Source organism: Eschscholzia californica, unplaced genomic scaffold (assembly GCF_041429995.1).
Source record: "Eschscholzia californica isolate CP2 unplaced genomic scaffold, dmEscCali1.0.p SCAF_2, whole genome shotgun sequence".
NCBI lineage: Eukaryota > Viridiplantae > Streptophyta > Magnoliopsida > Ranunculales > Papaveraceae > Eschscholzia > Eschscholzia californica.
Window position 1 is genome coordinate 44,829,481 of NW_028238309.1, and position 26,897 is coordinate 44,856,377.

The 26,897-nt window shown below is 37.4% G+C and overlaps 2 protein-coding genes across 7 annotated transcripts; both read left to right on the top strand.

Moving 5' to 3' along the window:
• The first annotated feature begins 575 nt into the window (after positions 1 to 575).
• Positions 576 to 8,764, top strand: LOC147558250 (ABC transporter G family member 28-like). 2 transcript variants are annotated; one of them, XM_086659816.1, is made up of 14 exons: positions 576 to 1,482; positions 1,640 to 1,716; positions 2,497 to 2,772; positions 3,251 to 3,314; positions 3,398 to 3,544; positions 3,694 to 3,728; positions 3,976 to 4,049; positions 4,524 to 5,446; positions 6,206 to 6,502; positions 6,628 to 7,119; positions 7,292 to 7,440; positions 7,530 to 7,819; positions 7,916 to 8,046; positions 8,260 to 8,764. In XM_086659816.1, the coding sequence occupies exons 1-14, from the start codon at positions 1,247 to 1,249 to the stop codon at positions 8,414 to 8,416; spliced, it is 3,348 nt and encodes a 1,115-aa protein (XP_086515942.1). In that variant the 5' UTR covers positions 576 to 1,246; the 3' UTR covers positions 8,417 to 8,764. The 2 variants fall into 2 exon arrangements, with proteins under 2 accessions (XP_086515942.1, XP_086515943.1); XM_086659817.1 differs by lacking the exon at positions 576 to 1,482 and having other exon boundaries at positions 1,704 to 1,880.
• On the top strand, positions 8,598 to 23,829 carry LOC147558251 (ABC transporter G family member 28-like). 5 transcript variants are annotated; one of them, XM_086659811.1, is made up of 16 exons: positions 8,642 to 9,340; positions 9,909 to 10,767; positions 14,206 to 14,374; positions 17,827 to 17,903; positions 18,098 to 18,373; positions 18,526 to 18,589; positions 18,680 to 18,826; positions 18,971 to 19,005; positions 19,260 to 19,333; positions 19,697 to 20,598; positions 21,406 to 21,702; positions 21,822 to 22,313; positions 22,501 to 22,649; positions 22,767 to 23,056; positions 23,154 to 23,284; positions 23,463 to 23,829. In XM_086659811.1, coding segments are annotated over exons 2-16 (3,261 nt in total). In that variant the 5' UTR covers positions 8,642 to 9,340; positions 9,909 to 10,766; the 3' UTR covers positions 23,620 to 23,829. The 5 variants fall into 5 exon arrangements, with proteins under 5 accessions (XP_086515940.1, XP_086515939.1, XP_086515937.1 ...); XM_086659813.1 differs by lacking the exon at positions 14,206 to 14,374 and having other exon boundaries at positions 8,600 to 9,340; XM_086659814.1 differs by lacking the exons at positions 14,206 to 14,374; positions 17,827 to 17,903 and having other exon boundaries at positions 8,598 to 9,340.
• Positions 23,830 to 26,897: the final 3,068 nt, after the last annotated feature.

Genomic DNA, 26,897 nt, shown 5'->3' on the forward strand with positions numbered 1-26,897 from the left:
CTAGTCTAATTCTCATTTGAAGAGGAAGAAACCTCCTCATGAGGTTCTAGTAAAAGAGAGACATGACTCTCTCTATTTGTTTTAACCGTTCAACAAATTCGTCGGTCGCTAATTTTGTCAAAAGGAGGTCAATCGACCTCTTTTTGTATTTTGAAATAAGACTCTTATGATTGAGAGATAAAGAACAGTATAAAGTTATTCATGATAGTAAAGTATTTATTGGGGAGAAAAAGAACAAGGTTGGAAAGAAAATCAAAAGATAACATGCCCCTATCATTTTTGTCAGTGAAGAGACCAAAATAGCCAATTGGTCATATTTGTAGGGCCAAAACTGTGTTAGCCCATTATTTCAGTCACAACTCACAACCTAACAGTCATGCCATGCACGTTAAAAGCTATTAGATTTGTCACGAAGATTTTTAGTTTCTCTTAACAAGTGTAACGTTTTCTAGAGACCGATACGTTACTTTATTTGAATGGGGCAACCATTTTTAAACACCACAAGGTTAATTTAATGAGACATGGTATGATCCAGATTCTGGAAATTAACACACTGTACTAATTAATCTAATCACATCTATGTGTAAGCGGGGGTCAAGGTAGCATTACTCTCATTAATTTGTACTAATTACTATACAATAAGCCGTTAATCGCTGGTTAATTTCTTTAGTCATACTCAACTATCATTCAACTATTTGACTACGTCCTAGAATTCATCGCTACCGTTGGATCCAAATCCGTAAAAGTCCAACGCCTATAACAAGAAGACGACTGTTTTCCATTTTGTCTCTGAACAAGCTGAAAAAAATCAGCTCCTCCTTCCCTCCTCCACGGCACTCTCTTTATATTTCTCTCTCTTCCAGCCTTCCCCCCAAAAATTCGTCAACCATTTCCCCCTAATTAATCTCCCATCTTCATCTCTTATGTCCAAACCCTAGATTTCAGTAAAATGTTGTAACTTTATCATTATTATTAAATTAATGTTCTAATCAGTAATGACGGTGATTACTCTCAGTATTGATCTCAACTAATTAAGTGTTTATCCTCTTAAATTCATTGTTTCTTATATATTTAATACTGTGATCACACAATGGATCAATCTTTATTCAGTAACAAAATCAATCATGAACTGTAAAATTTCCAGAAATAGAAACTTACCAATCAGCTTGTTGATTTTACACTACTTACAAATTTTTTCACTGTTTCTTCAAAATCTGTAGTTTTCTATAGCTCATTGAAGATCAAGATGAGTAAAATTGGAATCGGAGTTAGTCGGATTCCAATGTTCTTCTTCTTTATATTGATTATTCTGAACTTTTCCCGGCGGCAAGTAGTGTGTCAATCCTGGCAAGAATATCGTCAAACAGGAAACCCTAATTTGATTCCATTCATGACATCTCTTGTTTACAGCGGGCTCTCCAATGTCACTAATATCTTCTTGGGTGAAGTCAGTAACAAATTAGATTTTTGCGTCAAGGATGTGTAAGTTGTTTTTTTTTTTTGGATTTGAACTTCTTTCTACTTTTATGTTTCTTTTCACTTTAAGATTTGATAAAATCAGAAATTAGGGTTTTTGTCCTTGTTCGTTTTGATGGGTAATTTAGTTGGAATTAGTTATGAGGTTTTTGTTATTTTTCAGGAATGCAGAATGGAATGTGGCATTTAATTATTCTTCTGATCTGGGTTTCTTAGAATCTTGCATTGAAAGAACAAGAGGTAGGTAGGTAGGACTTTTACTTGAGAGATATTAATGAAAGTAGGATCACTCTACTAACTACTTCTTTAATATATCTTTTGTTCAATTTCTTAGAACTTAAAATCCCATGGGACATTGTAAATCTATCAAAATAGCCAGATTTGCTGATTAATATGGCGGATCGGTACTGTGTCTGCTGTTTCTTACACCATACTAGATCAAAAACAAATACTTTCTAGTTTATGTTTCTCATTATCATAGGTTTAGCTAATGTTCTGTTTATGTTTGCTAATTTTGAATCAGATCTATGAATTTCGTTTCCCCCTTTGTCGAAACAGAATCTTCGGTTTTGGAGTGATATATTGGTTTATATGTTACATGATCATAAAGTAGAATATGTCCATGCTTACAGAAAATTTTCCAATCAAAGAACCATGCCTACATGGATTTGAATTAGTGGCAACATCTGATCTATTTTTTTCTTTTCCATGAACGCCCTCGATTCTCCCGTACAAAAAGCTTTATTGTACCTCGAAATTCTTTGTTATTTATGAAGATGTGATTCAAGTCATCCCTAGTTCTGAAAAGAATTTGTATCCTGCGTTGCTACGTTCTCATTATTTGAACTTGTAATTCCGACCTGTGGGGAATGAAACAAATGTTGTGACAAAAATCTAAATTTACCAAACATCTTAGCTTCTGTCGAGCCATTTGCCTTTTTAATTTCTGCAAAATGTTATCTGTTCAACTGTACCGTATCTTGATTGCATATTTAATAATGTAGTGAATTCAATCAACAGGAGATATCGTTCACCGCCTTTGTACAGCAGCAGAAATAAAGTTCTACTTCCGCAGTTTCTTGGAAAGGGGATCGAAAAGCATCAACTCCTTGGAACCTAATAGGAATTGTAATTTGACCACATGGAATCCTGGCTGTGAACCAGGATGGGCTTGTGGAATTGGCCTAGATCAAAAGATTGATCTGAAAAATTCAAAGGACATACCTAGTAGAACTCGTGACTGTCAGTCTTGTTGTGCGGGTTTTTTCTGCCCTCGTGGTCTTACCTGTATGATACGTAAGTATTTGAACTTCTGAATCCTATCTTCTTACGATTAAACAACTGAACTTTGGATTGAATACCGAGAAGATAAATGCAATAGAATGGACGGCAAATTATGTTTAAAATAGTAAAATCTATTGGTCAGAAATGTCTAAAATACTAAGACCTCATCTTGGTCAGGAAATCACCATATGCAGTTTGTTTAACGTCCCGAACATAACGTGCTCACATTTTCCTTTTTCTCTTTTTTACATTTTAGTGTTGAAACAGTCTTAGTTTCACATATCTGCTGAAAGTTGCTATTACGTATCCAATACCAGGGTGAAAATTTGTAAAATCTACCACTCGTTTCCCCAAAATCTACTTTTTTTTATACCCAGTAACTGCACTTGGTTACTTCACCCTTTCAGAGCGAAGTTGGTCGTCTGGATTATATTCATCAAGGAGACGTTTGCTAATTTTATTGATTGCTGTTGTTTATCTTTTCATGAAGCTTGCCCTTTAGGTGCTTATTGTCCACTTGCAGAACTCAATGAAACTACTGGCATATGTGATCCGTAAGTTGAGATACTATAGTTACTTAGTGGATCTTATGTTCTTTTATTGTATATTTTATAATACCTGCTGCAAAATTTTACAGATATAGTTACCCACTACCTCCTGGACACCAAAACCATACTTGTGGGGGAGCAGATACTTGGGCTGATATTAGGAGTAGTAGCAACGTATTCTGTTCAGCAGGGTCATACTGCCCCTCTACCGTCAAAAAATTTCCATGCAGTAGCGGGTAATGAATTTGTCCCAGAACTGCAATACACCTTTATTGCTCACTATGGACAGTATCTTCTGGTCTCCATCAGTCCATCTCGATTAGTTATATTCTTTATAAGCAACCTTTTCCTCTTTTACTGATCTATTTTTTCTCAACCCATTCAGGCATTACTGCCGCACTGGTTCTACATCTCAAAAAAGTAAGTCTTCATTGGTAAACGTTAAAAAGTGCTAGTAGTCTTCGCAGTTTCACATAACTAAAGAGGAAACTCGGAGATGTTGATGTCTGTATTTTGCATGCCTTTATTTTGTTTCATTTGGCATTTCTATTTGTTATACACTTCTTAGACTTTGAGTTTTGAGTGGTTTACAATTTTCAGTTGTGAAACATCACATTCAAACTTAACGAATAAAATTGACCTTGAATTCCTCCTCGGCTCCTCGCAGGGTGCTTCAAGTTGACTTCTTGCAATTCAAATACGGCAACTCAACATCTCCATGTATATGGGGCATTCCTTATAGTAAGTATAGACACATTATTAACCTAGAAACCTACAAAAATGATCACTCCCTTTTATATTAATTGCTCCCTATTGGAAAAGTTGTACCAGAGAAGATATCATCTGTTTGAGTTTTTTGCATTATCTTATTACTCTTTGACTTATTTCCAGGTGGAGCTCATTAGGAATTCATATACTTATTAAACCTTATAGATCATACTCGTAGATGATACGCAATAAAATGTTTCAGAAGAAAAATTCTTGTGGTGCTATCGATTTCTTGAAAATGATGCTAGTAATGCGCTTCTTTAAGCTGGGTCAGTTTAAAAATTTCTTGCAACTTTTTTTTGGAGAGACAGCAACAATTTATAGATGACAAGTATCTTCCTTCAAATCATGTGATACATATTGATGAATAATCATGTTTGGTTTTACACTTCTAGTTTTCACATTTTTCCTAACTCGACAACTGATAGTAATTAATGGTCAACTTAGGCTGCATTGAGTACTTTGTTACTCATTATTTATAGCTGCTCAGATCAAGTTCTCAGCATTCGTGAAAGAAGACAAGCCAAATCGAGGGAAACTGCAGCAAGGAGCGCTAAAGAATCTGCACATGCTCGTGAAAGGTGGAAAGCAGCAAGAGCAATTGCTAAGAAGGGTGTACTTGGATTGCAGAGGCAAATGTCGCGTACATTTTCTCTTAAAAGTTCTGGTACACAACCAGAGGAAATGATAATGCTAGATCAAGCTAGTGCTGGGCCAGATGATCCTATATTTTCAACAGATATTTCAGTTGCATCTGAGGAACCATCTGCAGCAGCAAAAACAAATAACAAGGAACCAAGTAATCACACAAAGGCGGTGCATTCACTTGATGAGCATTCTGAAAGTTATGATTCAAGCTCCAGTTTTGAAAGTGGGGATAAGCATATAAAAAGGCAGAAGCCAAAGGTAAGACATCTGCATACTAACACCCAAATATTCGAATACGCGTATGGTAAACTTGAGAAGGAGAAAGCTCTAGAACAGCAGAATAAGAACATGTCGTTTTCTGGAGTAATTAACATGGCTACTCGAAGAGTGACGAGCACCAGACCGGTGATTGAGGTTGCTTTTAAAGATCTAACCCTTACTTTAAAAGGAAAACACAAACATCTCCTGAGGTGTGTTACTGGAAAAATCAGGCCTGGTCGTGTTTCTGCTGTCATGGGTCCATCTGGAGCTGGGAAAACAACATTTCTTAATGCTTTGGCTGGAAAAGCTACTGGATGCACAATGACAGGTTTGATTCTTATTAATGGAAGAAATGAATCCATCCACTCGTATAAGAAGATTATAGGATTTGTGCCTCAAGATGATATTGTTCATGGGAATTTGACAGTGGAGGAAAATCTCCAGTTCAGTGCCAAGTGCAGGTATGCAACTAGTAATTAGTCTAGCATGTGAAAGCAATTTGCGGTTTTGTCACTTTTGACTGTCTGTGTCTGTGGTACTTTTTTGTACGTGAGAGTCGTCCGTGGTATTCCATTTTAACACTTACACTTTATCAAATTAGATGGCCTTGTTATCGGCTCTAAAAAGTCGAGTTTCAGTTTCCACCACACTCATTCTGCTCCCTCCAAAGTCCCAACGTTTATTTTATTTAATTTGAAATAAGAAAGACTACAGCCGACCTTGCTAAAAACTTAAACTCTTTTAAGCCCAGTCCGATGAAAACCTACTAAGTTGGATATGATTAGATTTTGTGCCAGTTCTTTTAGGCCCTCCATGGAAGACTGTAAAATGAATAACAGTTGGGTACTGAGTCCATTTGGTACTCCCACACATCAATTGTGAAAATTCCGAGCTTTAAAATAGGTTTTATTTTGACTAAAGAGTTACTTGTCAGTTGCAAATCAGCCCCGTTATGTTGCTTTAGTCTAGTAAATGGTGGATGCATCCTAACTACCTAAAACTTCAACTAGTTATTGGGGCCTTTTTCTTTAGTTCATTGAAACTTGTTTTTGTTGTCAACTTTCTCTGATGAGTCATGGCCTAATTGTGGTGTTTCCCAATTCCATACTCCACTCGGATCTTTGACGTCTGCTCTACGTTTAATTTTCTCGCTACTTCATGAAAAGTGAAAGATTAATTTCATTGCTAACTCGGTTCATTCTCTTGGTTGATTGTTTTAGGCTCTCCGCTGACATGCCAAAAGCGGATAAAGTTCTGGTTGTTGAAAGAGTTATCGAGTCCTTGGGTCTCCAAGCTGTAAGAGATTCGTTGGTTGGAACAGTAGAGCAACGAGGAATTTCTGGAGGACAAAGGAAACGGGTAAATGTTGGGTTGGAAATGGTAATGGAACCTTCTTTACTGATTTTAGATGAACCAACATCTGGTCTGGACAGTTCATCTTCTCACTTACTTCTCAGAGCACTTCGCCGTGAGGCTCTTGAAGGGGTAAACATCTGTATGGTGGTTCACCAACCCAGGTAGCAATAGTTAGACATTCATACACATGGTTTTCTCTTTACATATATGCATGTGTAAGAGTGTGTGAGTATATGTTGAATCATTTAATTTCTCTCATCTCTCAAACGCTGAATAATCATTGCAGCTATACCCTCTTCAAGATGTTCGATGATCTAATACTTTTAGCCAAGGGAGGTCTTACTGTATATCATGGACCGGTAAGGAAAGTTGAAGAGTACTTCGCCAACCTCGGGATTATTGTTCCTGATCGTGTTAATCCTCCAGATCACTTCATCGATATTCTGGAGGGTATTGTGAAACCAACCACAAATATTGACATGACACAGCTTCCCGTGAGATTCATGCTTTATAATGGTTACCCAGTTCCACCAGATATGCAACACTGTGGAGCTGATATTGCTTCTACTTCCAATTATCGGGATACGAGTAATGTGGCAGATCGTGCCAGTGCTGAAGACGATGACAACCAGTCTTTCGCGGGAGACCTATGGCAAGATGTTAAGTGTAACGTTGAGCTGCGGCGGGAGCATATACTGCTCAATTTCTTAAAGTTGAAGGATTTATCCAACCGCAAAACTCCTGGTGCATATAGACAGTACAGATATTACCTTGGGAGGTGAGTCACTACTGCTAAATATTGCGCTCGCTTAGTTAGACTGAAAGAAAAACTGAATGAAACCAATGAACATCTTCCTCAAGTCCGTTGGTTGACTTCAACAAAAGACTAGGGGAAATAAGTTTTCAATTGATAGATCTTTAGTTCTTACTGTCTTACGATTATGCTTCAGGGTTAGCAAACAACGTTTGAGGGAAGCTAAAGTACAAGCAATGGATCTTCTGATTTTATTACTTGCTGGAGCCAGCTTAGGAATAATTGCTAAAGTGAGTGATGAGACCTTTGGAGCAGCAGGTTACACATACACAGTCATAGCAGTTTGTAAGTAGCAATGGATCTTCTGATTTTATTATGCTCCTCTTTTTTCCTCCGTAGTTCAGACCTCTAATTTTTTTTCTGTCGACTTGCAGCTCTCCTATGTAAGATTGCTGCTTTGAGATCATTTTCATTGGACAAGTTAATATACTGGAGGGAGAGCGCTTCGGGCATGAGCAGCCTTGCTTATTTCTTATCGAAGGATACAATTGATCTTTTCAGTATACTTGTTAAGCCCGTCGTTTATCTATCTATGTTCTATTTCTTCAACAGTCCCAGGTCTTCATTCATCGACAATTACACTGTTCTAGTTTGCCTTGTCTACTGTGTGACTGGGATTGGCTATGCATTTTCTATCTTTCTCCATCCTGGTCCAGCCCAACTGGTTCGTACTTTCACTGAACGACTCTCTCTTAAAGCTTTACTTTTTCTACTCTAATCTATTTTTCTTGTTTCTAACTAGCTTTTTGATTTTGCTCAGGCGTCCGTTCTACTTCCTGTTGTTTTTACTCTTATAGCAACTCAGCCGAGAACTGGATACATGAAGGTGATACCTGATTTCTGCTATCCTAAATGGGCTTTGGAAGCTTTCGTGATATCAAATGCCAAAAGGTTTGACATGATTCTTAAGTCTTTCTTTTGTTAGGATTACTTTATGAAACAATCTAGCTCTAAATATCACTTTTCTTAACTGAAGACTTCCCTGATTTGTGCTTAAAAGCTGTAAAAATTATGTTCTTATCTATGAAAATTTCCGAAGATCTCATATTATCTTGCCAGATGTGTATACTGCTTGTTTAATGTTTTTCTTTTTGTTTTCTGCAGGTATTCTGGAGTTTGGTTGATAACACGGTGTGGTTCACTCATGAAAACCGGTTATGATGTCCGAGCTTGGAACCGTTGTTTAGGTATTCTTCTGATATATGGTGCAGTTAGTCGTGTGTTAGCTTACATCTGTATGGTAAGTACGAAAAAGAAGTAAATCGGACTTATCATCTTCAGTCACTCTATTTAATTTATATAGAAAAAGGGGATGAAGTTATAAAGCATCAGGGAATGAAAAAAGAGAAGATAAACATGAACAGAGAGTTCTGTATAGTAACAACATTGGGAAAACATACCCCCTAAGTGTAGTTTATTAGGACACTACCATCTAAATGGTTATGGATTTCAGATTTCAGAAGAGAGAGAGAGAGAGAGAGAGAGAGAGAGAGAGAGAGAGAGAGAAATCTGTATTATGCATATTGAATGGTGTTTCATGTAATTCTTTTTGGTGGGAAATAAAATTTCTGTAGAGCAAACCTCACAATGCTCAAATTATAGACGAAAATGAGAACATTGCAGTTTTTAGTAAGGATTTGGAAGAACAATTGGTTCTATTATTTGATTCAAACTCACAGTTTTATCATTGTTTACTTGTGATTTACTGTAAGCAGTGAGAAAACTAAATTCCAATTGAGAAATACTTCAGCCTCGAGAGTTTTACTCCAAGTTTGAGTTACACTTGAATAGATCATTTTTTTTTCTTGAGGAGAGTTCCTCGCCTGACGTGGAGCAGGCAATTTTTGCTTTCTCTTTCCTTTTTTCGCAAAACCCTAACTACCATCTTCCATTCTCCATTAAACCTAATCGTAGAGCTTCAATCCCTCTGTCATCATCATCATCTCAACCCTAAAGCCTCCAATCTACTATACCAACACAAATTGGAAATCAGACATCAAGATTTGACTTAGCAATAAGGGAGCTTCACCGAAGAGTAGATCCAAAAGACGCTTGGCTGGCCGAAACTCTAACCAACAACAAATCACTGATCAACCAGGAACTCACTACTGATTCCACCAATCCAAGTAACAGTTTCAAGAAGAAACATCAAGAAAAGGATCGTGAGGAGCTACAACGGCTAGGGGTGAACATCGGTTGGATAACCGACTTTTTCGGCCAATCCAAAGTCCAAACCGAAGGGTTCGGTTTTTTCAAATCTAAATCCGAACCAATCCGCTCATGGTTTGGTTCGGTTACCGATCCGAACTATGCATGAACGGTTTGGATCGGTTGGATAACCGAACCACCTGTGATATTTTACCATATATAAAATTTCGCACTTTCGACTTAAAAACGCGGAACTAACTTAACTATTGAATTAAGCTACAACTCTCCACGCCATTTACTTCTGTTACACATGCATTAAGTTACGATATTAACAAACATGGAACTAACTTAACTATTAAATCTCAACCGTTCATCATTCCTATCATTTATATTTATATATATAATAACAATACATGGTTTGGTTCGGTTTGTTCGGTTATCCGTCAACCAAATCCATAAACCGATCCAAACCACTCGGTTTTGCCATTTTAACATCCGAACCAATCCGGAATACTATTGGATCGGTATCCAAACCGTTGAAATCTGTTTGGATCGGATTGGATCGGTCGGTTTGGATACTAAATGAACACCCCTAACAACGGCAGGGAAGTAATCTCACTCTCTTATTGTTGGTCTTAAGTGTGATTTACAGTTTAATTACTTTGTCTTCTTTCAAAGAGATGTCCTTCGGCCAAAGATACACTGCGAGCAATTTGTCGGATAAGACAATTGATGAAGATCATCAAATCCGGATGGTTTAGGGATCGCAGTGTGTAGCTAGAAACCAACTACGATCGTCGAATCACGAGGCCACTCGCGGCTAAATTCGTCTGGATCCTACATCGGGTTACACCAAAGAGTGTCGATTTGATCAGAAGATATGACTATAGGGATGAGACATATAAACATGGGTTAGACCCAGAAATATGTCCAAAAGGCTTAAAGAAAGTCAAGGGAAAGATAATACAAAAGCCCTAATAAAGGGGTATTTGGATCGGGCACTTAAAGGAGATTTAAGGCCATTAGTAGGGTTGGCCAGATATGCTCTATTAGGGCTTATTCTTGCCGGCCATAGTAAGGGAGAGAGAGAAATAGAAAGAGGTCTCTATTTTTGAAGAAATTCTTATTCTGCTTCTATTTTGGCTTTTAGGAAACCTAATTAGGGTTGGAATCTAACTTAAGGATTCTATATAAGACCCTTCATTAGAGTTGAATAAGGTCTGGAGAATTCTCAAAGAGATTTCTAACTCTACAACATCAAGTAGAGAAAGAAAGAGAGAATAGTTCCCAACAATCTATCTAATCTAAAGAACAAGGTGTTCTTCGTCTAACCACCATTGGAGTTATAGCTAACTTAAAGGTGGGAGATCAAGTTGATTACTCGGTGTCTCAAGTAGATGAGCAACAATTGGAGCTCTTGGTCTTCTTATTCAACCGTATTAGTTTGTGGGATATAGCGATTAAGTTAATCTCTAACAAACTTAGTTCGTTATTTGCTTATGCATGAGATCTTGGGGATACTAGTGTCAGACATTAGAAGTCTGAGATTCCGGTTAGAACACTAGGAGACACCATAACCCTACAGTGGCGTCAGAGCATCTTGCACGTAGCTAATTTTGGCTAAGTTTCGGACTAAATCTATGCTTGTTTAGATAGATAGATGTGTCTAAAAGTATTTTTAGACATCAATTTGTTTAGTTTTGAATGGGATTTAAAAGTTATTCAAGTTGATTTCAAAATTGATGATTGAAAAGAGTTTCAAAAGAGTTCGATTTTGATAAATTTCGGGTTTGAAAAGTTTTTCAAAAGAATTGATTTTCATCGATTTTACAAGTTGTTTGAAAATCAAAATTGGGTTTTAAAAGTATTCTAAAACTTTGGAACAATAACTTGAGAAGCAAAGAAAAAAAAATTTGGAAGTTTGAAATGTTAGAAGTTGTTAAAAACTGTCTAGGACGCATCTGGGACGTGTCCCGGCCAGCCGCGTGGATGTCTCGGCCATCTGGCCGAGACCGTTCCAAACTTAGAGTCCGCAACATGCAAAACTCGATTTCCCCGTCGCGTTTGAGACGTGACCAAGATGGAATTAAAATGAACGAATACAAATGTAACAAAAATAAAGAAATGACAAACTTGTAATAGTTTTGGGCTATTTTGAAAATTGGTCACTTTTGTAGGATCATTCTGGTGAGTTGGTCATCTGTAGGGGGTAAAAAGAATTAGAAAACTTTTACAATTGTCGTTTTTTGATTATAAAATGGGTTTGGGCAGTGTTCACTTTTGGCTACCCAAAAGATGACCAATTTCCATTTAGGCCTCTCATTTTCAAACCTGCCGTTTTGCTCCCTTGGTTAACAAAACTATTAGAAAAATGTTAACTTTAGTTTTTATTCACTCGTGTTAATATCTTCTGTATCTTCCTTTTCTTTTATATCTTTGTCACTAATCAAATTTTGGATGAAGATAGAGGTCATCCAACTTCCTTCTTGGCATAAGATTACCGGTGGGTAAATTTCGTGGACCGGTTAAATTGGAGTGAGAGAGATCTTCTTCCTCTCCCTTCTCTCTCAAACACTGACTGAATGGGGTTTTCTTCACTCGCTAGTCTAACTCACATTTGAAGGGAGGGAGAAACCTCCTCAGGGGGTTTTAGAAAAAGAGAGACATGACCCTCTCTATTTGTTTTAACCACTTGATGAATTCGTCGGTCGATAATTTTGTTAAAACAGAGTCAACCAACCTCTTTTTTGTATTGTGAAAATCAATATCTAATGATTGAAAAATAAAGAATAAAGATAAAGTTATTAATAATAGTAAAGTATTTATTGGGGAGAAAAGGAACAATATTAGAAAGAAAATCAAAAGATAACATTTTCCTATCGTTTATGTTAATGAAGAGACCGAAATAGCCCGTTGGCATATTTGGAGAGCCAAAACGATGTTAACCCATTATTTCAGTCACAACTCACAATCTAACAGTCATGCAAGGGTGGCCCTGGCCCAAAGCGAGCAAAGCCTCGCTTTGGGCCACCGAATTTTGGGGGCCTCATTTGCAAGGGGCGCTTATAGAGTTCAGTCAAGATTGGAGGCAAGGACACATTTGGAAGCCCACTATGTAACGGGAGAGGGAGGAACGAGCAGCTATCCAACTAACACAAAAGGGTGGGCCCATCCTTTTTAACCCAATTCATTCCTTTCTCTAAATAAGGGTACGCCCCACTTCATTACTCTACGGTTTTCCCTCTCACTCCATTACTCCTCTTTCTCTCTCCCTGTATTCTCATCTCTCTAGGTGGCCTCTCTTTATTTTCAATTTCTTTTTTTTATTTCAAGTTTATTTTCAATCCTTTCCAAAAAAAAATTTATCTTCAATCCATATCACACTCTCTGCCTCGTTTTTTTGTTACATCACTCATTGCATATGTATAATTATGTAATTATATAAAATTATGTATATATTATTTTCATTAGAATCAATATATAAAATTAGATCTTTAGAAGTGTATGTAACATTTAGTTTCTACTTCTTGTAATGACAAAGTTATTAAGCATAGCAACATGCTAAAAATGACAACAACCAAAGAGAATAAAACTTTACATAAATCACAAAATTGTGAATAAACCATGTAAACACAGATTTTTTTATTAATTTATTATTTGTGCTTATTATTGTTTTTATTATTAAAAAAAAATTTGACTCTTAAATATAATTTGTGCTAGGGATCTACCTCATTTTTTTATTTAATTAGGGATGCACCTCCTTTGGACGAACTCCGTAATTACTTAGGTCTTCTACGAAGAACATATTCAAGAATATGACAAAACTTTCAGTATCACGGCTGAATTTTACGAAATTATTAAAGCTTACATGATTATCTTTGTGAAATATGCTTTCTGAAAGCATCAGATACATGATGCACAAATATGAATGATTGCACTCCATCTCTTATGTTCGCTAAATAAATTAATATAGAAAAAAATTGTTACTTAACATCCAGATATAAAACATCTCCGTTAACCATTAAATTGTTGTTGTAAATAAATAGTTGTATAAGAGTTCAACAAAAAAAAAATAGTTGTATAAATTTGCATAACCATGAAAACGTATAAAAGGGGGCCACATCATAATAACTCGTTTCGGGCCACCAAAATGTCAGGGTCGGCCCTGCAGTCATGCCATGTATGTTAAAAACAATTAGATTCCTCACCAAAATTTTTAATTTGTTGTATAAATCCAAACGCCTATAACAAGAAAACGACTGTTCTCCATTTTATCTCTGAACAAGCTGAAAAATCAACTCCTCCGTCCTCCACGGCACTCTTAATATTAGTCCCCTTCCCTTATATTTCCCTCTCTTCAAGTCTTCCCCTCCAAAAATTCGTCAACCATATTAATCATTACAGTTGTCCGTTGGATCCAATCCCATAAAAATCCAACGGCTATAACAAGAAGACGACTATTCTCCATTTTATCAAGCTGAAAAATCAACTCCTCCCTCCTCCACTCCACTCTCTTTATATTTCACTCTTTTGCAGTCTTCCCCCCCAAAAATTCGTCAACCATTTCCCCCCTAATAATCTCCCATCTTCTTCTCTTATGTCCAAACCCTAGATTTCAGTAAAATGTTGTAACCTTTTTTATTATTAATGTTCAATCGGTTTACCCTCTTAAATTCATTGTTTCTTAATCAAAAATATATATATTTAATACTGTGATCACACAATGGATCAATCTTTATTCAGTAACAAAATCAATCATCCACTATAAAATTCGAAATATTTAGTTTTCTATAACTAGCTTATTGAAGATCAAGATGAGTAAAATTGGAATCGGGGTTAGTCGGATTCGGTTGTTCTTATTCTTTGTATTGATTATTTTGAACTTTTCCTGGTGGCAAGTAGTGTGTCAATCCTGGCAAGAATATCCTCAATTCTGGCAAGAATATCGTCAAACAGGAAACCCTAATTTGATTCCGAAACTGAAATCTTTTGCTGAGAGCCGTCTCTCCAATGTCACTAATTTCTTCTTGGGGATAGTCAGTAAGAAATTAGATTTTTGCTTCCAGGATGTGTAAGTTTTTATTTGAACTTCTTTCTACTTTTATGTTTCTTTTCATTTTGAGATGCCATAAAATCAGGGAATTAAAGATAGAGGTGTTTGATTTTTGCACGTCATTTTCACTTATTAAGTGTGGGTTGGTAATTTTACGTCATTTGTTTTCATTTAATAACCGAAAATCACTTCTAAATTGGTGGCAAAGTAAGTTTGAAAAAGTAAATTGAGAGGTGGAACTTATTTTTCTGCACTTAATTTATAAGTGGTAAAAATGACGTGTTTATTTAGAAGATTTTCTAGTGATGACTCATCCCCATCTTCACTCATTCTTCACATAAGTTCTCCTCCTAAACTTTTTTTTGCATTTCTTCCTTCACTAATCACGTAACACCCTAACTCCATGATACAACTAAGCTATTTCTCCTTTATAATTCTTGCGATTAATATTTTTGACACAGTATTCATATATCGTAATTTTCTTTTACCTGAACTCTTGAGCTTAATGAATTAATATGAAATGCTAACATGTAAATACATTAAGTTTAAAATAGATATTTTCATTTTATAGGCCGCGGATTTGGGAAAATAAAAATATTATCCATGGTGAAAATTTTTAAAGGAATGAAATTCAGAAGATTTTCTAGGATAACAAATTTTAAGGGGAAATTAAAATATTCTTGGATTGCCTTCCCTGAATTTCTGTGGTGGAAAAAGAAAGAAAATTTTAGGTAAATAAGGCATTTTTCTTTGTTCCCTCTCTTTGTCTTTCTTTCAGTTGTTCGTATTTTCTCTGTTTTGCTCTAGAGAGAGAAAGTCAGTAACTCATTTCCTCCCTCTTTCTTTCCTCTCACTATCTCTTTCTCTCTTTAGACTCGGTTGATGGATTCTCTGCCTTCCGCCTTTCACTTTCCTTTCATCAAAGAAGGTCGCTTGGACTCCGCAGAGTCTTCGTTCTAGGTTTTTTCTATTCTACTTATTGTTTTTTCTCAATTCACGAGACTGGCGGTGGTAGATTCAAAGGAGAAACCTTTATTCCTTAGTTGCCACATAATCTCTTTTTAAATTTTTCAAATTCATATCCACTAATTGCTTCAATTTGTTCAAGTTGATTATTTCTAGAGATCTATATTGTTTAACCCTAGCTTGATTTTAGACAAAAAAATCCAATCTTAAAAGAGAAAACAAATTTCCTAAATGAAGAAAAGAAAACCCTAATTAGAGAAACAAAAGACTTTCTTTTTACCTGAATGCTAAAATCTCCCATCCATGGAAACATTGAGATTCAAGTTGCAAAAAAAGTTAAGGCAGCCGGTAATGGTAGTTTACTGGAGACCTTTGCCAGTATGGAAATGAAACGATGAACAAATTTTTATTTCCAATAACAATTTGAAAATATATTAGTTGACCAGTTTTTTATAAAAATTTTGTCCTAGTAAGTTTCTTATTTCTCCAAATCAGCGACCTTTTTATAACAGTTAAAATTAATACAAAATCAAGCACTCAGAAGCGACGGAAAACAAATTTTCATACCACTTACAATTAGGGGTGGGAATCGGGCGAGTTCGGACGGGCTTGAGCATAATATAGCCGAACTCGGGCGGATCGGGCACTATATTGCCTAGCCCGCACCTACTTGCCAGGCGGATCGGGCTGGACAGAAGCAACCAATACAGGGGCGTAGCCCGTCCGAGCCCGCCTGCCCGAGCGAGCTCCATCAGACTCGGGCGGACGGGCACAGGTAATTTTACTAAAAAAGTATTTAAAAAGAACAAGGAAAAAAAACCCTAAGTTTAAGGTTCATTTACAAGTAAAAGAAACCCTAATTTTTCAAGTTTTCAGTGAAGGTCAAACTGATTTGTAACACATTATTCTAACAAGTTTTTTCAAATTTGAATTCAGACATTCTCTTAAGCTTAATGGTTGTATCCTCTGTGCTTTCCATAGGATTCATCTCTGATATAACAATATCAACATCATCAACTACAACTTACATCAAATATAACAATATCAACATCAAAAAAGAAAACAAAAATTACATCAATAGGATTCATCTCTGAAACATACATTTTGTAGAGTACATGGTTCTGTTTCTAAGCTTTACTCGTGATCAGTGAATTCCCAATTTCGAACTTCCAATGACTTCAATGGTGCAAGATTGCAACTTGAATATTATAAAATCCATGAGAAATTTATGAATAGGTACTAAAAGTGAAACCAATTTAAGATCGATCGTCGGAATCATAGATGAATTAGAGTAATATGAACCTAGGTTTTAGAAACTTAGGGTATTAGGGTGAAGGTTTCTACATACTAGAGAAAGAAACTTAGGGTATTAGAGAGAGATTAAGTGGACTGGTAAAGACTAAAGACAGAAATTCAGAGAAGTGAGAGACCTAGAGAAGGGGGCGATGGAGTGGTGGAGGTTACTAAAGAGTTATAATATGGTATTAGGGTTTGGGGGTATTTAAGAGGATATGAAGGGTCGGCTAGGGTTTTTAGTCCGACCCCTTATGATCCAACTATTGGGGATGTCTTAGTCGTTGGATCACGTAATTGGACTCGGGTATGTAACGGGCGGAGAGATAAACCTAGCTAACGGGGGGCAGAACGGGTGATACTTCGGGGGGGGCGGGTGGCGGGCTTCAAGTGAGCAGACCTAATGGGTCGGAACTCAGGTAAGACACCTTACCCGAGTCCCGCCCGTGCCCGACCAAAATTTCGGGGCGGGCCCGCCCGAACTGGTTCTTCTCGGTTGTCGGGCGTCACGGGTCCGGGCGGTTAGGGTCGGGTTTCGAATTTTCGGATCGGTTTCCCGACCCTACTTACAATTGATATCACTTACTAAGTGATAATCACTTGTAAGTGTTAAAAATCAAAGTAGGCGGTTCGGAGAAATTAAAAAAAAATCGAGAGAAAAAGGTGGGAACCTAAAAAAAAAGGGTTATTTCCCAAATGGCCCCTAACTTTGTGACCAGCATCCTGCCTGACCCCCTACTTAGCAAATATACACATATGGCCCCCTTTTTCCGTTATCTTTAACATTCCGTTAATCAGTCATATTCTCTCTCCTCCATCTCATCTCTTCGTGAGAATATGACTAGTTAACGGAATGTTAAAGATTACGGAAAAAGGGGGTCATATGGGTATTTTTGCTAAAGTAGGGGGCCAGGCAGGAAGCTGGTCACAAAGTTGGGGGCCATTTGGGAAATAACCCCAAAAACAATAAGTCACCAAACGCACCTTATCTCTCCACTATCTCTGTTCTCCGGCCGGATCTTTCTCTCCGGCCGTCTCCCTCTTCACTGCCTCTCTCTTCTCACTCTCTCTTTAAGTTCCGGCGAAGGGAATGGTCCCTTCGCCGGAACCCTTGGTCTGGAAAATTTGTTAACTAATTTAGGGAATTAGTTTTTTTTTTTTAGGAAATAAGTTGGAATTAGTCATTTGTTGAGGTTTTTGATATTTTTCAGGAATGCAGAATGGCATGGGGCATTTGATTATTCTTCTGATCCAAGTTTCTTAGTATCTTGCATTAAAAAAACAAGAGGTACGTACGTAGGACTTCTACTTGAGAGATATGAATGAAAGTAAGATCACTCTACTAACTATTTTTTTCTTTTCCATGAACGCCCTCGATATAATGCTTCTTTCTAGCCATTATATTTCTGCTTAACTGTTTAACTGTACCATATCTTGAATTCTTGATTGCATATTTAATAATGTAGTCAATTTAATCAACAGGAGATATTCTTCACCGCCTTTGTACAGAAGCAGAAATAGATTTCTACTTCCGCAATTTCTTTGGAAAGGGATCAAAAAGCATCAACTCCTTGGAACCTAATAGGAATTGTAATTCCACCACATGGAATTCTGGCTGTGAACCAGGATGGGCTTGTGGAATCCCCATACAAAATAAGATTGATCTGAAATATTCAGATGACATACCTAGTAGAACTCGTGAATGTCAGTCTTGTTGTGAGGGTTTTTTCTGCCCTCGTGGTATTACTTGTATGATACGTAAGTATTTGAACTGTTGAATCCTTTCTTCTTACGATTAAACAAACTGAACTGTTAGACCCTTTCAGAGCCAAGTTGTTCATCTGGATTATATTCATCGAGGAGAGGTTTGCTAATTTTTATTGATTGCCGTTGTTTATCTTTTCATGAAGCTTGCCCTTTAGGTGCTTATTGTCCACTTGCAAAACTCAATGAAACTACTGGCATATGTAATCCGTAAGTTGAGATACTATAGTTACTTTATAATACCGGCTGCAAAAAAAATTTATTGTATATTTTGTAATACCTGCTGCAAAATTTTTACAGGTATAATTACCCACTACCTCATGGACAACCAAACCATACTTGTGGGGGAGCAGATACTTGGGCTGATATTGAGAGTGGTAGAAACTTATTCTGTCCAGCAGGGTCATACTGCCCCTCTCCCGTCATAAAAAATCCATGCAGTAGCGGGTAATGAATTTGTCCTGGAACTGCAATACATGCCTTTATTGCTCACGATGGACAGTATCTTCTGGTCTCCATCTCGATTAGTTATGTTCTTTATAAGCAACTTTCTCCTCTTTTACTGATCTTTTTTTTTCTCAACCCATTCAGGCATTACTGCCGCACTGGTTCTACATCTCAAGAAAGTAAGTCTTCACTCTTCATTGGTAAACGTTAAGAAGTGCTAGTAGTCTTTGCAGTTTGACATAACTTAAGAGGAAACTTAGAGATTTTGATTTCTGTATTTTGCATGCCTTAATTTTGTTTCATTTGGCATTTCTATTTGTTATACACTTCTTAGACTTTGAGTTTTGAGTGGTTTACAATTTTCTGTTGTGAAACATCACACTGAAACTTAACGAATAAAATTGACCTTGAATTCCTCGTCGTCTCCTCGCAGGGTGCATCAAGTTGACTTCTTGCAATTCGAACGCAGCAACTCAAAATCTCCATGTGTATGGGGCATTCCTTATAGTAAGTATAGACACACTATTAACCTAGAAACCTACAAAAATGATCACTCCCTTTTTATATTAAGTGCATTATCATCTGTTTGAGATTTTTGCATTATCTGATTACTCTTTGACTTATTTCCTAGTGGAGCTCATTAGGAATTTATATACTTACTAAACCTTATAGATCTTACTCTTTGACTTATTGACCTAGTAATGCGCTTCTTTAACCTGGGTCGTTTTAAAAATTCTTGCAACCTTTTTTTGGAGATACAGCAACAATTTATAGATAACAAGTATCTTCCTTTTAATCATGTGATACATATTGATGAATAATCACATTTTTCCTGACTCGACAACTAATAGTAATTTATTGTCAACTTAGGCTGCATTGAGTACTTTGTTACTCATTATTTATAGCTGCTCAGATCAAGTTCTCCGCATTCGTGAAAAAAGACAAGCCAAATCGAGGGAAACTGCAGCAAGGAGCGCTAAAAAATCTGCACGTGCTCGTGAGAGGTGGAAAGCAGCAAGAGCAATTGCTAAGAAGAGTGTACTTGGATTGCAGAGCCAAATTTCGCGTACATTTTCTCTTAAAAGTTCTGGTACACGACCAGAGGAAATGATAGTGATAGGTCAAGCTAGGGCTGGGCCAGATGATCCTATATTTTCAACAGATATTTCGGTTGCATCTGAGGAACCATCTGCAGCAGCAAAAACAGATAATAAGGAACTAAGTAATCACACAAAAGCGGTGCATTCACTTGATTCAAGCTCCAGTTTTGAAAGTGGGGATAAGCATATTAAATGGAAAAAGCCAAAGGTAAGAAATCTACATACTAACACCCAAATATTCGAATACGCTTATGGTAAACTTGAGAAGGAGAAATCTCTAGAACAAGAAAACAAGGACATGTCGTTTTCTGGAGTAATTGACATGGCTACTCGAAGAGTGACGAGCACCAGACCTGAGATTGAGGTTGCTTTTAAAGATCTAACTCTTACTTTAAAAGGAAAACACAAACATCTCCTGAGGTGTGTTACTGGAAAAATCAGTCCTGGGCGTGTTTCTGCTGTCATGGGTCCATCTGGAGCTGGGAAAACAACATTTCTTAATGCTTTGGCTGGAAAAGCTACTGGATGCACAAAGACAGGTTTGATTCTTATTAATGGAAGAAATGAATCCATCCACTCTTATAAGAAGATTATTGGATTTGTGCCTCAAGATGATATTGTTCATGGGAATTTGACAGTGGAGGAAAATCTCCAGTTCAGTGCCAAGTGCAGGTATGCAACTAGTAGTTAGTGTACGGTACTTTTTTGTACGTGAGAGTCGCCCGTGGTAGTTTCATTTTAACACTTACACTTGATCAAATTAGATGGCCTTGTTATGGGCTCTAAAAAGTCGAGTTTCAGTTTCCACCGTACTCATTCTGCTCCATCCAAAGTCCCAATCTTTATTTTGTTTAATTTGAAATAAGAAAGACTATAGCAGAATTCCCGAGCTAATTCTTGTGTTATATGGAATTATAAAGTAGGTAATTGTGAAGTGTCAATCAGTTGAGCTTGTGTTGGTTTATAATGCTAAAAACTTAAACTCTTTTAAGCCCAGTCAGATGAAAACCTACTAAGTTGGATATGATTAGATTTTGTGCCAATTCTTTCAGGCCCTCCAGGGACTGTAAATGAATAATGGTTGGGTACTGGGTCCATTTGCTACTCCCATACATCAATCGTGAAGATTCTGAGCTTCAAATATGTTTTATTTTGACTAAAGAGTTGCTTGTCACTTGCAAATCAGCCCCGTCATTTTGCTTTAGTCTAGTAAATGACGCATGCATCCTAACTACCTAAAACTTCAACTAGTTATCGGGACTTTTTGCTTTAGTTCATTGAAACTTGTTTTTCTTGTCAACTTCCTCCGATGAGTCATGGCCTAACTGTGGTGTTTTCCAAGATTCCATACCCCACTCCTCTGGAGTGTCTTGGTCTTTGGCGTCTGCTCTACGTTTAATTTTCTCGGTACTTAAAGTGGAAGTTTAATTTCATTTCTAACTCGGTTCATTCTCTTGGTTGAATATCTGATTGTTTTAGGTTATCCGCTGACATGCCTAAAGCGGATAAAGTTCTCGTTGTTGAAAGAGTTATCGAGTCCTTGGGTCTACAAGCTGTAAGAGATTCGTTGGTTGGCACAGTAGAGCAACGAGGAATTTCCGGAGGACAAAGGAAACGGGTAAACGTTGGGTTGGAAATGGTAATGGAACCTTCTTTACTCCTTTTGGATGAACCAACATCTGGTCTGGACAGTTCATCTTCTCACTTACTTCTCAGAGCACTTCGCCGTGAGGCTCTTGAAGGGGTAAACATCTGTATGGTAGTTCACCAACCCAGGTAGCAATACTTAAACATTCATATACATGGTTTTACCTTTACCTATATGCATCTGTAAGACAGTAAGAGTGTGTGAGTATATGTTCTCTCATCTCTCAAACGCTGAATAATCATTGCAGCTATACCCTCTTCAAGATGTTCGATGATCTAATACTTTTAGCCAAAGGAGGTCTTACTGTATATCTTGGACCGGTAAGGAAAGTTGAAGAGTACTTCGCCAACCTCGGGATTATTGTTCCTGATCGTGTTAATCCTCCAGATCACTTCATTGATATTCTGGAGGGTATTGTGAAACCAACTACAAATATTGACATGACACAGCTTCCCGTGAGATTCATGCTTTATAATGGTTACCCGGTACCACCAGATATGCAACACTGTGTAGCTGATATCGCTTCTACTTCCAATTATCGGGATACGAGTAATGTGGCAGATCATTCCAGTGCTGAAGACGAGGACAACCATTCTTTCGCAGGAGACCTATGGCAAGATGTTAAGTGTAACGTCGAGCTGCGGCGGGAGCATATACTGCTCAATTTCTTAAAGTTGAATGATTTATCCAACCGCAACACTCCTGGTGTATATCGACAGTACATATATTACCTTGGGAGGTGAGTCACTACTGCTAAATATTGCCCTCTCTTAATTAGATAGAAAGAAAAACTGAACGAAACCACATATATCCTTTGTTCTCGTGAACATCTTCCTCAAGTCCCTTGGACTTCAACAAAATACTAGGGGAAATAAATTTTTGATTTATAGATCTTTTGTTCTTACTGTCCTACGATTATGCTTCAGGGTTAGCAAACAACGATTGCGAGAAGCTAAAGTACAAGCAATGGATCTTTTGATTTTATTACTTGCCGGCGCCAGCTTAGGAACAATTGCTAAAGTGACTGATGAGAACTTTGGAGGAGAAGGTTACACATTCACAATCATAGCAGTTTGTAAGTAGCAAAACTTAGAGCTCCTATCTGTGATTATGTTCCTCTTTTGTTACTCCATGAAAGCCTATTTTTTCCTTCGTAGGTCAGACCTCTAAGTTTTTTTCTGTCGACTTGCAGCTCTCCTATGTAAGATTGCTGCTTTGAGATCATTTTCATTGGACAAGTTAATATACTGGAGGGAGAGCGCTTCGGGCATGAGCAGCCTTGCTTATTTCTTATCGAAGGATACAATTGATCTTTTCAGTATACTTGTTAAGCCTGTCGTTTATCTATCTATGTTCTATTTCTTCAACAGTCCCAGGTCTTCATTCATCGACAATTACTTTGTTCTAGTTTGCCTTGTCTATTGTGTGACTGGGATTGGCTATGCATTATCTATCTTGCTCCATCCTGGTCCAGCCCAACTGGTTCGTACTTTCACTGAACGACTCTCCCTTAAAGCTTTAGCTTTTCTACTCTAAACTATTTTTCTTGTTTCTAACTAGCTATTTTTATTTTGCCCAGGCATCCGTTCTACTTCCTGTTGTTTTTACTCTTATAGCAAGTAAGCCAAGAACTGGATTCTTGAAGGTGATATCTGATTTCTCCTATCCTAAATGGGCTTTGGAAGCTTTCATGATATCAAATGCGAAAAGGTTTGACATGATTCTTAGTCTTTCTTTTGTTAGCATTAGTTTATGAAACAATCCACCTCAAAAAATCACTTCTCTTAACTGAAAGACTTCCCCGATTTGGGCTTAAAAGCTGTAAAAACTATGTTCTTATCTATGAAAATTTCGGGAGATTTAATGTTTTTCTTGTTGTTTTTTGCAGGTATTCTGGAGTTTGGTTGATAACATGGTGCGGTTCACTCATGGAAAAGTCTTATGATGTCCGAGCTTGGAACCGTTGTGTAGGTGTTCTTCTGATATATGGTGTAGTTAGTCGTGTATTGGCTTATATCTGTATGGTGAGTACAAAAAAGAAGTAAATTGTACTATCATCTTTAGTCACTCTGTTTAATTTATATAGAAAAAGGGGATGACGAAAGTTTCTGAATTATAGAAGGTAACCATGGGCAGAGTTTTGTATAGTAACATTGAAACACATACCCCCTAAGTGTAGTTTATTAGTACACTACCATCTAAATGGTTATCGATTTCAGATTTCAGAAGAGAGAGAGATAGATCTATATTATGTATATTGAATGGTGTTGATGTAATTCTTTTTGGTGGGAAATAAAATTTGAATAGAGCAAACCTCACAATGCTCAAATTATAGATGAAATTAGAACATTCAACTTTTGTTCATTTGTGATTTACTCTAAACAGTGAGAAAACTAATTTCCAGATGAGAAATACTTCTAGCGTCGAGAGTTTCACTCAAAGCTTGAGTTACACCTGTTTTTTAAGATCAGTAAACCATAAGGGCAGATTGTGTTATCACTACATGGAGTGAGATTATTGAGCACAATTCCAAACCCTAATAATTGCCAAATTGGTGAGGATGGTACGGCTTCGGGTAAGGCATGAGATGCCAAGGAACAGTTTCCTTGTGATTTGTTAGACTATTAAGAAGTGCTTGTGAGGTGATAGTTTGAAGATGGATGGGAAGGAACTAGCTAAGCCCTGCACTAAAGACAACTTGATGCCAATAAGTCCGATTGTGGAGTATTCTCACTTGGTATCTAGGGTTTGGAAATCAAATCAAACATATTTAGTTACTTATGATAGAAAAACAGATTAATTTGTGGAAGGGTAGTTTCTCTCTCTAGATTATATCATGTTTTGTTCCTCCATTGATTTATTAACAAACCAATGAGATGAAAGGATGAAGAATATTATTCTTATTAGGGTTCTAGTATTTTTTTTATGAGTTAATTCCTATATGGCCCCCTACTTTGTGACCAGCTTCCTTTATGGCCCCTTTTTTTTCGTAAATTCAAATATGGCCCCCTATTTTCAAGTAAATGTCATTACTACCCTTCTTAATTTTAAATTTAAAACATTTAAAAAACATTATTTCCACCTCACCCCTCTCTCTCTCTCCACCTCATCTCTCTCTACAACTCACCCATCTCTCTCTACAACTCACCCATCTCTTTCTCTCCAATTCACCTCTCTATCTTTCCAACTCACCTCTCTCTCTTCCAACTCACCTCTCTCTCTCTATCCAACTCACCTTCATCTTCCCCGAATAAGGTCGCCGGCCGGAAAATTTTCCGGCCGGCGACCTCAAAAAAAAAAAAAATAAAAAAAAAATTCCTCTCATCTCTCTCTCTCTCTAAAAGCTCCGGCGAAGGGGGTTTCCCTTCGCCGGAGCTCGTGAACAGACCAGATCGGTCTGTTCACGAGCAGACCACTAATGGTCTGTTCGTGAACAGACCGATCTGGTCTGTTCACGAGCAGACCATTAGAGGTCTGTTCGTGAACAGACCGTCTGTTCACGAACAGACCTCTAATGGTCTGCTCGTGAACAGACCAGATCTGGTCTGTTCACGAGCAGACCATTAAAGGTCTGCTCGTGAACAGACCAGATCGGTCTGTTCACGAACAGACCATTAGTGGTCTGCTCGTTCACGAGCTCCGGCGAAGGGAAACCCCCTTCGCCGGAGCTTTTAGAGAGAGAGAGAGAGATGAGAGGAATTTTTTTTTTTTTTTTTTTTTTTTTTTTTGAGGTCGCCGGCCGGAAAATTTTCCGGCCGGCGACCTTATTCGGGGAAGATGAAGGTGAGTTGGATAGAGAGAGAGAGGTGAGTTGGAAGAGAGAGAGGTGAGTTGGAAAGATAGAGAGGTGAATTGGAGAGAGAGAGATGGGTGAGTTGTAGAGAGAGATGAGGTGGAGAGAGAGAGAAGGGTGAGGTGGAAATAATGTTTTTTAAATGTTTTAAATTTAAAATTAGAAGGGCAGTAATGACATTTACTTGAAAATAGGGGGGCATATTTGAATTTACGAAAAAAAGGGGGCCATAAAGGAAGCTGGTCACAAAGTAGGGGGCCATATAGGAATTAACTCTTTTTTTATTCATCAAATTATAGGAACAAATTATAGGAACAAATAATAAGATAATTAGAGTTTTTGTTAAGACAGTCTTGAGAGCCACAGGTTTTTCGGGTCGATTGCTAGACCTCATTCTTTCTTGTATAACTACTTCTACTTTTAGCATACAGGTTAATGGGCAACTCTATGGGAATATTGTGGCTTCTCGGGGTCTTAGGCAGGGGTGTCCTCTTTCCCCCTACCTATTCCTTCTTATCTCTCAATCTCTCTCTCTCTCCTTATCAATCACTATGAATCATCAGGTTTGTACAGTGGATACAAAATTAACTCATCTAGTCCTAGCATCTCTCACCTTCTCTTTGCGGATGACCTCATCCTCTTTGAGACGGCCACCATTAACAACCTTACAGCCATAATTAATATTATTACTACTTATTCTACCTTTTCGGGACAATTGGTAAACTTTGATAAATCTTCCATCTTCTTTGGCAAAAGAGTGCCTCCAGACATCCAAGCTCAATTCACCTCAACCCTTCAGGCTCCTAGAATGACCAATCAGGCCAAATATCTAGGGTCTTTTCTCCTTAAACCAGGTAATAGAATTGATAGCTTTTCCTGGCTCACAGAGAAATTTGAAAAAACTTTAGCAGGTTGGAAGAACAAACTCATATCTCAGGCAGGTAGAACTGTTTTAATTCAATCTATTATGGGTGCTTATTGTATTTATTCATTCAGCTACCAACAGATACCACAGCAAGTAATTCATAAGCTAGAACAGATAGAAAGATGTTTCTGGTGGGGGCATACAAGTACGGAGAAAAAAATCCACTTTATCAATTGGGATACTATATGCTCTTCAAAGAAGCATGGTGGTCTTGGCATAAGGGCCTTATCAGAAGTAAACAGTTCTCTCATTGGTAAAATGACATGGAGGTATCTGACTCAGCCTAATTCTATTTGGGTTAAACTCTTAAATTCAAAATACATTAAGTCAGGTTCTTTTTGGAATACTAACAGTCCTTCAGCCACTCCCTTTTGGAGAGCTATACTCAAAACCAGGACTATTTTTGCTACTAATACTTTGTGGCAGGTGGGTAATGGCAGGAACATTCAAATTGAATCAGATAATTGGCTAGCAGACCTACCTAATTGTCGTCCAATTATAATAGAACAACTTCCTGACTACATTAAACAGGTAGGAGATCTTATAAATCATGAGACAAATAATTGGAATCAAGAAATTATAACAAAGCATTTTGATCAACAAAC